General features: G+C 35.1%; 1 protein-coding gene across 29 annotated transcripts in view; it reads right to left on the bottom strand.

Moving 5' to 3' along the window:
* PHF21A (PHD finger protein 21A) overlaps positions 1–16,086 on the bottom strand; it is a 157,132-nt gene that overhangs the window by 114,152 nt on the left and 26,894 nt on the right. For 9 of the 29 annotated variants that reach the window (XM_081154072.1, XM_081154099.1, XM_081154098.1 and 6 more), the window contains 5 exons: positions 14,681–14,721; positions 13,209–13,320; positions 8,053–8,196; positions 2,670–2,702; positions 525–611 (listed from right to left, as the gene is read on the bottom strand). In XM_081154072.1, coding sequence (XP_081010198.1) covers positions 525–611; positions 2,670–2,702; positions 8,053–8,106 — 174 coding nt within the window. In that variant the 5' untranslated portion in view covers positions 8,107–8,196; positions 13,209–13,320; positions 14,681–14,721. Of the gene's footprint in view, positions 1–524; positions 612–2,669; positions 2,703–8,052; positions 8,197–9,662; positions 9,705–13,208; positions 13,336–14,680; positions 14,722–16,086 lie in introns of all 29 variants that reach the window. The other 20 variants (XM_081154088.1, XM_081154084.1, XM_081154092.1 and 17 more) reach the window with 6 other exon arrangements.

A 16,086-nucleotide genomic window follows, 5' to 3' on the forward strand; every position in this document is an offset into this window, starting at 1 on the left:
CTCTTGCCCTATATAGAACAAATCTAACAAGGTTCAACCAACGTTCTTCTCACATACTAGTAAGTCAGTATCTAATAAAGATTAACATAAAGGCGTAACAATAATCAGATAGGAGACCCATATTTAGAGGGATCCATTCACAACATTAAATGTCATTTTAAGTGTTTAGAACAGGTAACAAGCACATTCAGCAGCTACAAGATTCTCTATCACATACTCCCACTAACTTTCTTTACCCCTTTCCCCTATGGGTAAAGCACAGAGTTTAATTAACACAGTTAACAGCAGCTTGCCACACTGCTTTTAGATATTTGCCAGTAACATATACCCATGGGATACTCTCAAGACTGATTTCAACCAAAAATAAAAATAGATAAACAGAGCTCAAACAAAATTAAAACTGAGTCTGGCTGCCCACACTTATTTTCACACATAAGGAAAAATAGCAGTTCTCCGAGAAGCCTCGAGCAGACATATCTTTAGAGCGCAATGTTAAAAATATGCCCCCCCTCCTTTTCCCCTACCTGTTTCTCACTCAAAGCTGTGATTTTGGCTTGGAGTTCATGAAGCTGTTTCTTTAAATCAGCATTCTGATTGGAAAGAAAAAATATCTGTGAGAGAGATATTTCATTTGTTAACAGAATAGTAGCAAGAAGACTTTATGCACATTGCATTACAAATGATGAAGCAACCTTAAGCATTTAGCCAATCAAATTCGTCATGCATTACACTGCAGGCGCGTTATCACTACCTAACGCACAGATCCTAAATGTAGGCTCCTAACACTACAACAGGGGCAGCTCCTTTGAAAGTGCTTTAAATTTTACTAAGTTTTATATTTTAGCATCTGTAAGATAATACACCTTTCTACTAAACATACTGTTATTCCTTTACCAAAATTATCAGTTGACAGAAAACCTAAAGCTCCACTAATCAGACAAAAGCAGGAAAAATGGAAGTTGTAAGTATGCACACACTGCCTGCTTAACGCCATTATCAATAGAGATAAGAGGTTTTTCTCTACTTGCCCTCTCCCGTATTTAGTAGAGTGCATTTGTTATTTTAGCCTACATTTGAAAAGCTGTCAGTGCTGCAACTGCCTTAACACTACAGCATTCAAATTAACACAGTGACTACCGGGGCATTTTCTCAGTTTTCAAATTCTAGAATTCAAAAAAGACTATTTTAGATGAGATACACTGAATATGCTTGCCTTTTACTCAGGGGGGGTTAAAATCCAAGATTTAAAAAGCAAGATTAATGCTTAATATAGGATAGCCTACTAGCAGACTGACCACCCCCCAACGAGAGACCACTTATTCTTCATCTCACTTGCAATTCTTTCACTTAGCCCTGCTGGTCTCCTACCAGGTTGGGGCATATCCTCCCTCTCATGTTTACTCCACGTGGTCTTTATTTAGAAGTATATATATCTCTCTCTAATGAAATCACTCACAAGACTGTCCATCAATTTCCTGCCCCCTCAGAATTTTCACATTAAGACTGCCATTACATGACCAGCTATATGGGAAATGCTAAAGTTTTCTAATAATATTTCAGTTCCTGATAATATAGGTTATCATGTTAAATATAAAAGAATCTATTAATCTAAGGTCTAATGCATCTTAGTTCCCTAAATCCAATTTAAATAAGGTATTTTTAAAATAAATAAAAATGGAAAAGATTCTCAAAGAAGTTCAAGTGTCAAACAAAAATTAAGTGTGGGCTATCAATGGACTGTGTTAAAGCACAATACTTAGGCCAATGGGTGTAAAATTTTTTGAAATAACCATTATTCCACTTTCAAAAATCAATCCACCTCAGAACTACTCCACAATCCAAGAAATTTGTTTTACTTAAATTTACAATGAGGCATGTATGGTGTGTTTAACAAGCTAAAGATATATACACATATATCTGAGTGCTCATCAATGGGTCTAGTTGCTTTGTGACCAGATTATGAGTCAACAAATGCAAGGGAGAAATCCTGAGAGGGTCTGATAAGTACTCTCCACATTTATGACCCACTGTCTGATGGCCGCAAAAGAGACACTGCCTGAACAATAAATACAATCATGGGAGAGAACTTCTTAGGGAGATCTCTGCAGGGATAGAGAATAAAATGTCTAAGTCAAAAAACTCCTATGAGAAAATGTAACATTTGCTGGATTAAGGGCTCTTTCAAAACTAAAAAAATTTTAAATGCTTTTTAAAACTTATTCTAAAATTCTTACCTTGAACATAGTGCGATTAAGTATTTAAATGTTCCATACTATATCTCTACTATAAACTAAGAGAAAATAAGAATAGTTCTGGGCTACAGTCAATAATTTTGAGACGACAGAAAGCCTCACAAACTGATTCTGAATAAGTGGGCTTATGGAAATGAAATTTAAGCTCTATTGAAAGTATTAACTTTCAATTTCCCCCCTAAAGTACTCAAAGCAATTAACACAAAAGCAAACAGTAACAAATATGAAACGATAGCTATATTATAAGAGAATGACTGGATTTTTCTAAACCCTTAAAACATGAAGAACAATATGCTAACAGAATTGCTGTGAGAGATGAGAAAGTTTTTAAAACTTAAATATTGGTCTATATTTTATGGTCACTTTGTTTTAAATTATTTTAATTTAAAAATTAAATGAATAAAAGTAGTATTTTACCTGTGGATCCTGCTTCATTTGAGCAACCAGTTTCTAGTAATAAAGAGAGAAAAAAAGCCATCAGTCTTACATACTAACTCACTATAGCTAATCAGGTTTGGCCCCCAAAATCTAGAGTTTTAAGTCCACACACACAAAAAATTAGTAACACCACAATCAGAACTAAAAGCTCCTGTGATCTATATAAAAGGTTAATAAGATACTTCTCTTAATACAGGGGGAAAATCAAACTCCCACTTTATATTTGAAATGAAATGCTCCTGCTTTTTAACAAATCTGGAGATGGGATTGGGGGGGGGGGGGTGGATTTGAAAGGCAATTTAAACAAGCTCAATGCTCCAAAAGCCAACCATCTCTTTAAAATGCTGTCATTGTCTAGAGTCCCAAATAAGGCCTAGAAAGAAGTTGCTCCCATACAGAACAGGCCTGTCTGTACACAGCAAAGTGCAGAAGGAGCCCAGTGTCAGGTGTGACTTTGCCACTGTCTTCCCTGGGGCAGGGAGGGAGACGGGGATGGACTCTACGGGCAGTGATGCTTAGCATCAGAGAGCAAGAAAGTGAGGGAGCCATGATGCCAAACTCTGCCTACCTGGGTTCCCTGGGAAGGAGAGTGCTACCGGAATGCTGAATGAGAAAGACCTTTACTAAGGAAAACGAAGTCCAAACAAACGAAAAACAAAGAAAAATGGATGTCGGCTGATCTAACCCGACTTCTAAAAGCATCACTGCCCAAAGGTAACAATAACCAGGGACAGAAGACTCTGAAGGATAAGAGTGTCAGAAATCGGATTCCTAAAAGTTGCCTGGGAATAAGCTGTTCCCCAAGTGACTTTTTCACATAACTGAAAATCTGTTCCTCTCTTTGGGTATCAAGGTACTTTTAAATTTTCTCAGTCATAAAATAAGATTTTCCTAAAACATACTATATACTTAATTTGTCTTCTTAAATATAAAAATGTCAGCTTTTATTGTATAATCTTTGGTAAATGACTTCTAACATTCATTCTAGTTGGTCAAAAGCCTTCCTTCAGGTGCTGGGATACATTCTAGATACCCGAGGTTGCCAACCATGTGACTTCCAAACACACAAGGTATATATGTTACTATACACTTTAGTTCACATGTGACAGTAGTAACTCTTGTATATCCTGGTCTTGATTACAAAATAGTAATAACACACATTCCAAGAGCTCGGTGAAAATGAACAACAAAGTTTTCATACATAACAGTTTTATTAATGCAGCCTAAAGGCTAACCACTCTCTCCAACGAAAATACCTTTCATCTTCCTTCTTGGTTCAGTTACCAGAGAGTTGACTACTGTACTAAAATTGCCTTTTTAAAGCTGAAAGGGTCTTCTTTCATGACCCTGGAATTTAAAAACTGACTGAAAGCCATACTAAGTCTCCACCTCTGAGGAAATAAATAAACTAACTTTTCTATTCGCAAGCTGCATTTTTACATCACCAGAGGCTGGACTGAACAAGCTGAACAACTTAATTAGACTATCCAAATCCCTAGTGACTTTAAGTGACACTGTGTTATCAAACTTAAAGTTACAGATAATAGTGTGGTGAAGGCCTGGAGGGGACCAATGGGGGGCAAAGGGGGACATTTGTAATACTTTCAACAATAAAGATAAATTAAAAAACCAAAAACTTAAATTTACTTTCTATTGCAAGAATACAGCAATTTTTCATGAGGATATACTTTATGCCAAGAGTTGGCAAACTACAGCCCACAGCCAAATCTGGCCATCCACCTGTTTTTGTAAATAAAGTTTTATTGGGCATGGCCACACCCATTCCTTCATATACTGTCTATGGCTGCTTTGTCTGAGCACAGAAGTTGTTACAGAGACCATAAATGACTTACAAAGTATAAATATTTTCATTTACTATCTGGAACTTTACAGAAAATATATGCTAACTTTACTCTGCTTTATAATATTCTGTTCCGTGTATATATTCTGAAAGTTTAAATATGGCTTTCATTAAATATGTGAAAAAATCATCAAAAAGGCAATTTCTCAAAAAAAGATGAGATGCCCATCACAGGCCACTATTATTTAAACATTTAGTCAACATCAACCATGTACACATTGCCACTTTTTTTTTTTAATTTACCTGTATTGTTGAAAGTATTACAGATGTCTTCCTTCCCCCCCCATCGATTCCCTCCACCCAACATCCACTCCTTCCCCCCGTCCCCCGCAGGCCTTCTCCACACTACAGTCTGTGTCCACAGGTCATGCATATATGCACATAAGTTCTTTGGTTAATCTCTCTCCACCCCACTCCCCATCCCCGCCTTCCCTCTGAAATTCGTCTATTATCTCTATCTACTGGAAACAGCACATTGCTACTTTTTAAACCATCTCCCTCCCTATCCATAAAGAACAAAAATGTATTTCTACGACAGCAATACCAGGTAGTTTCTTAACTCACATTCTGTCCGGTAAGCTCACCTCAGCCTTAACTTCATTCTGTAACTAGAAATGCACCAAGGGGTGGCTTTTGCCCCAGTCTAATAGCCAATGCCTACTCTGATGTCATTTCTGGCATCCCTGAACTTGTCATGATCGGTGATCATGTAGGTTACCACATATCCCATCAGAATAACAACACCAGATTTCCAAACAAGGCATATCCCTTAGATTTAGTGTTGAAACATTTTTTTTAAAAAGAGAAAAGTATTCTAAATGTAACTGGAATAAAAATACTATCAATAAACATATAAAAGTTTATTACAAAACAAAATGTGTAATAATTAAGGATGAATATAAATGCTATTAATTTTATGCTAAAAACAAATAGTTAAATATATAAGAAAATAGTTAATGTGAATATTAAGATAGTGTTTGGGATAACTTTATGAAAAATATTATATCCCTTTTGAGTCAACGAATGTAATTTTAAATGTAAATTCAATTTTAAAACAAATTAAGCATTAAATTTTTTCATAATTATAATTTTCATAAAATTGGTATGCTTGAATTAAAATATGAAACAATAATATTTTAAAACTACTTAATTTTCAGTAATTTAGTTCAATTTAGGTCATAAGTCTTTCAAGGAAGTCTTACTGGGATCTGTTCATATCTTGTGAGAATGAACTAAAAGCAGGATGTCAACTTTGCCATCTCAAAATTTCTTGAGGAGGAATATCTCCAAAAATCACAATCAACTTCATTAAATTACCTCTGATTCATGCAAATTTCAGATTGATTACTGTCCTCTAGAAATCTGTTCTATGATGATGTCAGCTTTGAACAAATTGTGACCCTGACATCATTTGCCATTCAGCCAAACTGGGTATTCAACACACCTCTATGCTATAATACTTTTATCCAGGAAAAAGACAAGCTTGTTCTTGCAAACAGATTTTTATTCTCCTCAATTAGTAACAGAAGCAAGACCAAATAAAATGAAATGTGCTTATTTTTTTATATATTAAATTAAAATAGATAAAACTTAGTTATTATATACTAAGTTTCTTCAAGTTACCATAAAAACAAAACACACTTCACACAGAAAAGCCCCCCTGTACACAGCAAACTACAACACTACAGCTGAGCAAGAGTTTTAACAAGATCCAAAGCAGCAGCAGGGATTTCTGAACACACAGTGTCTAAATGTAAAAAATGTGTGTGTGAGAGTGTGTGTGTATCTACACATCTACGTGTACACATGTATAAGCCTTTGAAGCTTTACTGTAAGTTCTCATCCATTAATCCCAAACACTTGCAAATTCAGTAGTTATCAAAAGTCCAAGGTGTTCTTCCAACTGTTTCAGAAATTAACCTTATATTAGACTATTCAGATAAAACAAAGAAAAACATAACCTAAAAACAAACACCTTTAAAATATATTTCCCTTCTCCTATTCCAACACCCCAAACATTCAAAAGTAGACAATTCATCATCATTCATGACTTTTAATTAACCCAACATTACATGTGTATATGTCTTGAACCTAGTACCACATTCAGATAATGTATAGAAAAGATATAAAACAGTGACTTTCTGCCCTAGCTGGTTTGTCTCAGTGGTTAGAGCAGCAACCCATGGGCTGAAGGGTCCCGGGTTCAATTCCAGCCAAGGGCACATACCTCGGTTGCAGGCTTGATCCCTGGCCCTGGTCGGAGCCCCTGCGGGAGACAACCAATCAATGTGTCTCTCACATTGATGTTTCTCTCTCTCCCTTCCACTCTCTCTGAAAAGCAATGAAAAAAAGATCCTCAAGTGAGGATTAAAAACAAGTGATATTCTGTTTATATAAAAATGTTAATTGAGTAAGTTATTTAAGGATAGCTTTTTGTACTGATTCGTTACATTAAATAAAACATACATATTTAATGTTATATTTAATATACAATGTATTTTATTAAAATTATATAATATGATCATTAATATATTTTTTAATTTCCATATTTTATTTATTTTTTTAAGCCTTGCCTAAGGATATTTTTCCCATTGCTTTTCTTTTTTAAATATATTTTTATTGATTTCAGAGAGAGGAAGAGAGCGATAGAAACAGCAATGATGAGAGAGTCATTGATCAGCTGCCTCCTGCATGCTCCCTACTGGGAATCGAGCCTGCAACCCGGGCATGTGCCCTGACCAGGAATCCAACCTTGATCTCCTGGATCACAGGTTGATGCTCAACCGCTGAGCCACACCGGCCAGGCTCCCATTGCTTTTCAGAGAGAGTAGAAGGGAAAGAGACAGAGAGAGAGAAACATCGATGTGAAAGAGACACACCAATTGGTTGCCTCCTGCATGCACACAGACCGAGCCTCTAACCACATGCTCTTGGCCGGAATCGAACCTGGAACCCTTCAGTTGGAAGGTCGACGCTCTAACCACTGAGCAAGCCTGCTAGGGCAATTTTCACATTTTAAAGGTTTGTTTAGCCTAAGTACCTGAGGTAAAATGTAAGAATTGTGAAATGTGAAATTTAAACGCCTGTGAAGACAATCACATTTTCTTTACTAACAACTGGAATCAAGGCATAAAACTAAATGAGTAAAAACTCCAGTATACATGGCGGTCAAGTCAAGCATGTCTCATTTAAAATATGCAAATCAAGTCATAAGTCACATGAACACAGTCCTTCAGATGAACAAAAAACAGGAAAAAAAAAAGGCTTTTTTAATATCTTTGGTATACAAAAAAACTATTTTCAGTTCATTTCTGTGAAAAGGAAATAAGGAATATTTTACTGAAGTTCTTAAAAATATTATCAATGAGTTTACTGAGGAGCGATACAAAGCAAATGGCACGCCTGTCAGGCAGTTGCCTGAAAGACCAACAATTTGTGCTAAGACCAGAGGCGGCTGCTCACTGATTTTGGCCATTACTTAACAACCATCACACAACATACCTGGTGAACCTGAATTTCCACTTTCAGCGCTTCCTGCAGAGTCTGCAACTCCATCCTCTACCTTCTCCACTTTCTCTTATGTCTGCTAATTCTATAGTGTCTTCAGCCTCTGTTTAAAATAACAAACTCCTCTTCTCACTGCAGCTGTAGAGATCAATCAATGTTTTAGATCATTACATTAGGTATAAAAGAAATATGCATGTTTAAAACAATACATTTATAGTAGCTGAAAAATATCTGATTTTCCTAGCACAGGGCAAGAAATTTCCCCAACAGATTTCTTTCCAAAATGAATAGTTTTGTACTGACTTGGTACCAAAACTTTCTGGGTTTTATTCTTTGAGCATCCAAATAAGTAAGAAATGGGGAAAAAATATGTTTAATCTGATCATGAAAACGTCTATGCACCTACTACGTGCTCAGCACCCCACTACACACTACATTCTGAGGATACAAAGCTGAACAAGACCACTCTACCCTAGATGAGTTGGGAATCTAGAGGGGGAGACTACAACCGTCCAGGACACACTGTCCTTAGAAAAAGACACATAACAACAAGATCACACATTTTTAAACATCACACAGAGTGAACTGGAAAGTTCAGGGTCTCTCAGAGGTTACAGAAGGCCAGAGTACTTTTTTCATTTGGATGAACTCTTACTCCATTTAAAAAACTTTTAAAAACAGGAAAACTGGTTTAAGTTAAAGGTTTACATTTAACAAATTAATGCTTAACACAAATACAAGGCAATGTAACTATGTTTTCCACAAAGTTATAAAAGCAGTATTAAAAATAAATCTATTGTGCACAACAGATGAGGTGGTCTAGCAATGGAACAGATGTTTCCATCTTCTTTCCGAGGCCGCCAGTGCATCTTGTCGGCTAAGTGTGTAACTGCATGTGGAGATGTCGAAAGTCTAGATTTGTGAATGTGAATCTTCCTAGCCTGCTCTGCTTGTTACTGCTGCAATTTAAATGAACTCAGTGGCTAATTTCTCTTTTAACATTTTTTCTTTTTTCTTGAATGTAGCTTTTGACATGATTTTACATACCCTCCTCCAAAGCAAAGTTTGCTTCTGTCTGAATGAATTTAAACTTTACATCTTCATACCTACAAAACTTGTAGTTAGAGCAACTTTTCAACATTCTTAGAAACCGAGGAAGGGAACAATCAGGAAGCTAGAAGAATTACTACTCCTTAAGCCAATTCAATGAGATTCATTATCTTTACACTTTCTAAAAAGTATTTACCTTTGGACAGAGTCCATAGTAAACCTAAGTTTTCTTAACACTTCTTTAAAACCTGATTTGACAGTTATAATAAAATCATTAACTACAGAATATATAGTCATCAATATTAGTTTTCATTATATTTGCTTAACCTCACTAGCTTAAAACATCACTACTGGCAAGCTCTCCCCTAGTATTTATAGTATTAAAATACTTTAACCTAAAAAACAGTAAATTTCAAAAGCATAAAATTCCTTCATACTCACTTATGGAGGCTAGAAAAGGATTAGTGTACAATAATATCACCAACCAAAAATTTTCATAAAGGTAGTACGTTTAGAGGATATAATTTAGAAAAGACGTATTTGGAGGAACAAACCTGGGCTTTTCAGCTACTTATTACCTTAGAAAATCTTTGGAACTATAATAAATAAAAAGACATGAGAATCATTAAGTTACTGACAGACCAAGGTTTTTATTGTCATGTAAGTTTATGTGACATACAAACTCACATGTTAAAACTACACAGTCACTTTAATTTTAAATACTAAAATAATCTCCCTACTAAAATTCTTGATTTATGTCCTCGAGTTCTTCCTGAAAACAGTATTTGAATTAGCTGTAATTTTGTAGAAAATGTGTCCAAAAATGATTTGTTATAATATTTGTCAAATTAAGAATCATCTTGAAGTTAAAGGGGTAGTTTCAACACCAGAAAGGCCATATATTTTATTTTACTGGTAGTTACATATAACATCATAGCTCAGCTCAACTCATATAAACTCTGGAAACAAACAGCAGATTAAAAACATGAAAAACTTAGAATATAAACAACAAAAAGTTAACATAATTTACAGTTAGAGTACTCACAAATTAATATTTTAAAACTATGAAAAAGCAATTCACTGAAGAAGAAATAACAATGACAAACAAACCCAAAAAACGCCCACCTTCAACAGTCATAGAAATGTACATTTTAAGAAAATAAGTTCTGTCTATCAAACTGACAAAGACTTGTAAAAATAACAATACCATGAGCTGTCTAGAGTTTGGGTCAGGTGGCATTTTCATAAGTTTTCACTGGTTATCTCCGAGGGGTAACACAAAGAGTTATTTACTTTCTTCTTTTCTGAGTATCAGTATTTCAAAAATTTCCATAGAAAATATGTACTTACTTTTAAATAATAAAAAATTAACTGAGGATTGCTAGCTAAAGCATCAGAAAATTTTATACTGATGAAACAAAATGTTCAGGAGCCAAAAAGTAAAACCAAGGCTTAACCTGGAGGCTGTAACAGTCAGAGTGCCTGGCAGGGTAAGGAGCCTGCAGCTCAAGTTAACGCGGAGCTCACAGCTTTACTTCCTTCGTTGGATTGTTGTCTACTTATTAGAGACACACAAAGGCATACATTTTATTTGTCAAGAACTCTAAATGCCATTACTCATTTTATTTCAAAATAAAACATTTAAAAGAAGGGTTAGAAAAGGTAGTGACTTGTTATAGAAAAAACATATGGAGCATTAGAAGGTTCCTTTGACACCCTTCTTCAGAAAGATCTTTCTAGACAGCAATTTTAAGATGGTCTCTGCCTAAAGGAACAAATTATATACACATATTTATAGCTTACAAAAACAAGGCAAGCACATGTTAAATCCTTTTTAAAAATATTTTGGGGGCTTAGGCAACTCATGCAGCCATCACGTAAGACCATTTGGGGGCAGTTTATAGCATCATAAACAAGGTATGATTTACTAAATCTGAAAAAGACGATTTATCTTATTTTTACCAACTCTAAAAACTTATAAATAACAAATCAGTTGTAAGGTAAATATAAACTGATTCACAAAACAGTAATAGACACACTTTCCTGAGGTACAATGTCTTTCACCACCCAGCAGCTCTAAATACTACCATCAGAAAGAACAACTGCCTAGCACAAAACACCAACCTCTGCTATGTTCAAAACTACACATGTAAACCATGGGACACTCAATGGCCTCTCACCTTCAAATGACAAAAAAACCCAAAAACATAAACAAAAACTCCACCCACCAACCAAACAAAAACAGTAATCGAGTCCCACTAAGAAAGGCAGCTGCGATGCCTGCAAAGAACATTTGCTGTCCCCAAAACCAAAAAAACCTGATTCTACTTACCGTGTAATCACGCTCAGACTTAGGGTTTTTAAAATTTGTATGTTTGCTTATAAATCAGGAAAATGGGAACAGTATCGCCTACTTCATAAAAGCGTTATGCGGTTTGAACAAGGTAAATACCGTATGAAAAGCCCTTTGTAAACTAAAGTTCTATGCTATTCCTCACACACTTAATGCTTTTATTCATGCACACAAACTTTTATAAACTTCTCAACATAGCATATTGCTGAGAGGACTGCAGGCTCTCCTATTTTCAAGTTCTCTAGGAAAGGGCTTTCTAACTATTTCTCTGGGTGCAGTTCTGCTGGGAGATGTGTGACCGCTAGGCCTTTCACTATGACTCTAATAATGCAGTATCGCTGTAACCCTGAATTCACTGCTAAGAAACACTGCTCTGCTCCTGAACTGCTATAAACCTTTTTCCAATCAAAACTTGACTCGTCAACCATGTTTCTTAACTAACAGTAAGTCAATAATACATTGTGCCCCTAAAAATGGTTAGCTCTGTGTTCTCTATACCATATAGTTTCTTGGTGTAAGACTCCACTTTTGATCTATAATCTCAGAATAGTGTTTTGAGTAGGTACAATTAATTTTTTTAAATATAAAAAAGTAGAAAGTCTTGACAGATCAGTGTATCCTTACTTGTTACACGCCTAATACTAAAATATCAGGTTTCAATTTATAAAAAATACTATGTATCTAATATGCTAAGAGATAAAATAGTATCTTTAACTTTTAACTAATAGCGCTAAAAATTATCATGGATGCTAAAAATAATAAAATTTTTTAGTAACACTTACTGAAAACTAACATTTACTAATATGAATCAATAAAAATGACATAAAAAAATACAATATTTGTTTTCTTATTTTCATGGTGGTAGCTCTTTGGTGACACTCCACAGGTCAACAAAAAAATGCTACTGCACAGAGCTGGGCAATCCCAATTCTAGAGGAATCTGACAAGGTTACTATGTTCAAATTCTGGTATTATAACTGCTGACAAAAATTACTTTAGCTAGTGAGAATGATGCTTCCTAACCATTAAATTAAATTTCTACACACACACATCTAGGTTTATGATATCTGAATGTCTGAATGTATCTGAGTAAAACATATATATCTTTCCTGTTTGGGTTTTTGGGGGAAGGTGGCCAGGTCCTCATCTTTAAAAAAAAGAAATACTGACATAGGTCACACCATTACAACACAAGGGTGTGGTACTTTGGGTCAAGTCAAGTCCCCGCAGCACCCTCTCCTTGACAGGTCTGGGGCAGGGTTCTGCACCTCTCCCTACCACCGGGGTTCATTCTAACATACAGTTTCTACCTCAGCTGCCTAGGCTCAGGCCTAGCTGGCACACACACATTATTCTATTTCCCACCTTTCTTTACAGAAATCAAACGTTTACTAAAACCATCCCAACTATACCCAACAACCAGAACACTGAAATAAATTTTAAAAGTCACAGAAATTCAAAATAAAGGAGGCTGGAGAGTAGTGTGTAAGAGCATAGTAACAATGAGGCAGAGATTTTAGAATTGGTTGCCCATTTTACCAGAATACTATTTAATGGCAAAATATAGTCCAGACAAGCCTGGCCAGAATAATATACATATTTATTACACAAAGGTTAACACAGAGGGTGTGGTGGTCTTGGCATAACCAGTAAGTACTTAATAGAAGTGGAAGTTATGGGAGATAGATTTCAGATCAATTTAAGGAAGAGCTAAGGATTAGAGCTGTACAAAAAAGGAATGGGTTACCTTATGAGGTAGTGGGCTCCCTGTCATTAGAAGTATTCAAGAATGCTGCATATCATATCCCCCTCTTGGAGATTCACAATGCACATTAGCATATTAAAGGTTCTGAGAAGTCCTGCAGTAAAGAAACCTGTTTAACTTTAATGCAGCATTTCCCAAATTATTTGACCACAGAACATTTTCCCACCCCCGCCCAACCTCAGTAATATTTATTCATTTCTGTGGAGCTAGAGTTCCTCAGAATACATTATAGAAAATAATAAGCTACATTTTTAAATAACTGTAATATTCAATATGTACCCAAATAACAATCTGTGAGGGATATAGGAAAGGAAATGGTCACATTGGGTAAAAGGTTGGGAGAGAAGGCCCTTAAGGTCCCTTCTCTAAGAGTCTATGATTCTATCACATCTCAGAGTAAAGGGCTATTGGGTCTTGATTATTTATTTAAAAAGGTTCCATGAGGGAAAGGCAAGTAGAATAAAAAGGTAGTAAATGCAAGGTTAACTGGTTCAAATGCCTCCCTTTCATGTTCAAAGCCTAATCCCTACAAGGTAAGAAAGACACCTCAAGGACCCTATGTTATCAAAAAGAAGCCTTAACCAAATATCTACTCTATACACTAAGTTAATTACTATTTGAGAGAGAATTAAAAAACAACAACAAAACACAAAAAGGATAGCCTTTGCATTAGGGGGACTCCCCTAGACCAGCTATCTCGCTTGAATTTAATTTTTTATCATAATACATGCTCTCCCAATAAGGTTAGTATTTGTTTGATCCTTAGTCACTAGGCTGCCCTTTGCAATCTGTGACTTTGAATTAGACATTCAAAGAAATGATTAAGTGTGATGATTTATAAGCTGTGAAAGTAGATTTTAAAGCAGATATTAGAGAGAGAAAATGTGTTTGCCTATAAGCCCACACTGCTATATTTCTCTTTTTATTTTTTCCTCTTTAAGAATTATATAAAACAACACACACTAAAAATGTAATATCTGACATGAAGCCAATCCAACATTAAATTTAAGAATATAAATACTTAAGAGTCCCAAATTTCAAAGTCAAGGTTCCCATAGTTACATTAACCTAACCATTTTTCACATATACTAAGGCCATCAAATTTAACAGCACACTAAGTAATACAAAACACAATGGAAACCTTAACTTTTGAATTTCCTGACTTTTGAATTTTCAGCTCTAACCACTGCATTAAGGACATTTTTGGCACAGGGGACCTTTACATTTTAACAGGTTATCGAATGCAGAAACATGCAAGCCTAGCAGGATTATTAGAAACACAAATGCATTTGAGATATGGCTATGTGAAATTAGACAAAAATTCACTTTCACTCGGTGCAAAGAGCAAAGCCTCATTCCTGGGAAGAGAGCTTTTCTGCAAAAAGTCACTGAACATGTGAATTATTATCCAACTAGCATCAGGCACACTATGCCTGCCTGGTAAGAGTACTTACCAACTTTGGGGGAACTGGCCCTCCTTCAGCGCTCTTGCTCCCTACGACAGAAGGGGAAAAAGGAATTAGGCTACAAACACAGATTTATGAAATGCCATCAAAAGCTGAAGACTAAAAGATTTCTACCTGATTTTAAGAAGAAAAAAACCCATAAACACAAAAATCTCCAAAGCGCTAAAACCCAAAAGAAGGAAAGGAAAAAATAGGTAGTTTTTACAGCAAGGGAAGATTTCAAGAACAGTTAAATCTCTAATTTTCCAGGTTTTTTTTTCACTTTTCCACAGTTTTTTCAAGACAAGGAAAAGTAAGTAGTTGATGATTTCCCTTTCCTAAGAAACACACAAAAATGAAATACACCTCACCTAAACAACACAAAAATATACTCTCATCCCCAACAAATGATCTTCACTGTCTGTTGCTTTATATTCACAAACTGAGCTAACACCATTGTCCCTTAGTTTGGTCTACTCAAAAGGCCTTTTTCAATTAATCTTGAAATGGATTTGTCTTATATATAAAAGACTTGAAAATTCACAGCATTTTAAATGTATAGTCATAACTTTAATTAAACTTTTCATTCATATTCTTCGTCTTACTGTTTTAAGACTGTAAACCATGTAACATGAAAGTGACTTTCCCTATGCCAACTTATTTAATCAGTTATGAAGCCAGAAAAAAAAAAATCAAGGTTTTGGGATCCCAATCCAATGCTCAGTGATGCTTTTATCAATTGTGTTTTCAAAGGATTAATAAACTCCATTAAGCTGACTCTAAGGTCAGAAAAGTTAAGTCAGGCTATACTGTTTATTTTTAACTCTTCCCTGTCCCAAACTTCTTCCTCAATAAAAAAATTAGGAAACAAAAATTTAAACTTTCCCCGTAATATTTTAGTAATAAATGATTTAAACTCCACATACCATGCTCTAAACCTACAAGTATCTTCCTTTATGCTTTAAACAGTACATTTGCTGATTGATGTTACTCTAATCGTGTTCTCATTTCCTCAAGGGATATTTCAAAAAAATCTTCATGTCACCTGATTATAAAATTTTTATTTAATCATGTACAGTCATACCAAACATACAGTAAAATAATTTAAAAGGGCCCCACTTTGTAGTTAACATTCATTTCCAAAAGTAATTCAATTTGCTGTTTTATCCAGCCTTTTCTTTAGCAGCACTACTTTTTAAAGTTCTCATTATAAATGGCAATTTCAATCACCAAGATTAGAATGACTCCCAAACAAAAGAAAAATCATGCAGAAATCTGTAGAATAATATGGTTATTAAAAAGTGGATTCTCACAAGGAAACAAAAATTTGTTAACGATGTGTGGTGACAGATGTTAACTAAGCTTATTGTGGTAATCATTTCACAATACATACATATATCAAATATTATATACCT

Source organism: Miniopterus schreibersii (genome assembly GCF_964146895.1).
Source record: "Miniopterus schreibersii genome assembly, chromosome: 12".
NCBI lineage: Eukaryota > Metazoa > Chordata > Mammalia > Chiroptera > Miniopteridae > Miniopterus > Miniopterus schreibersii.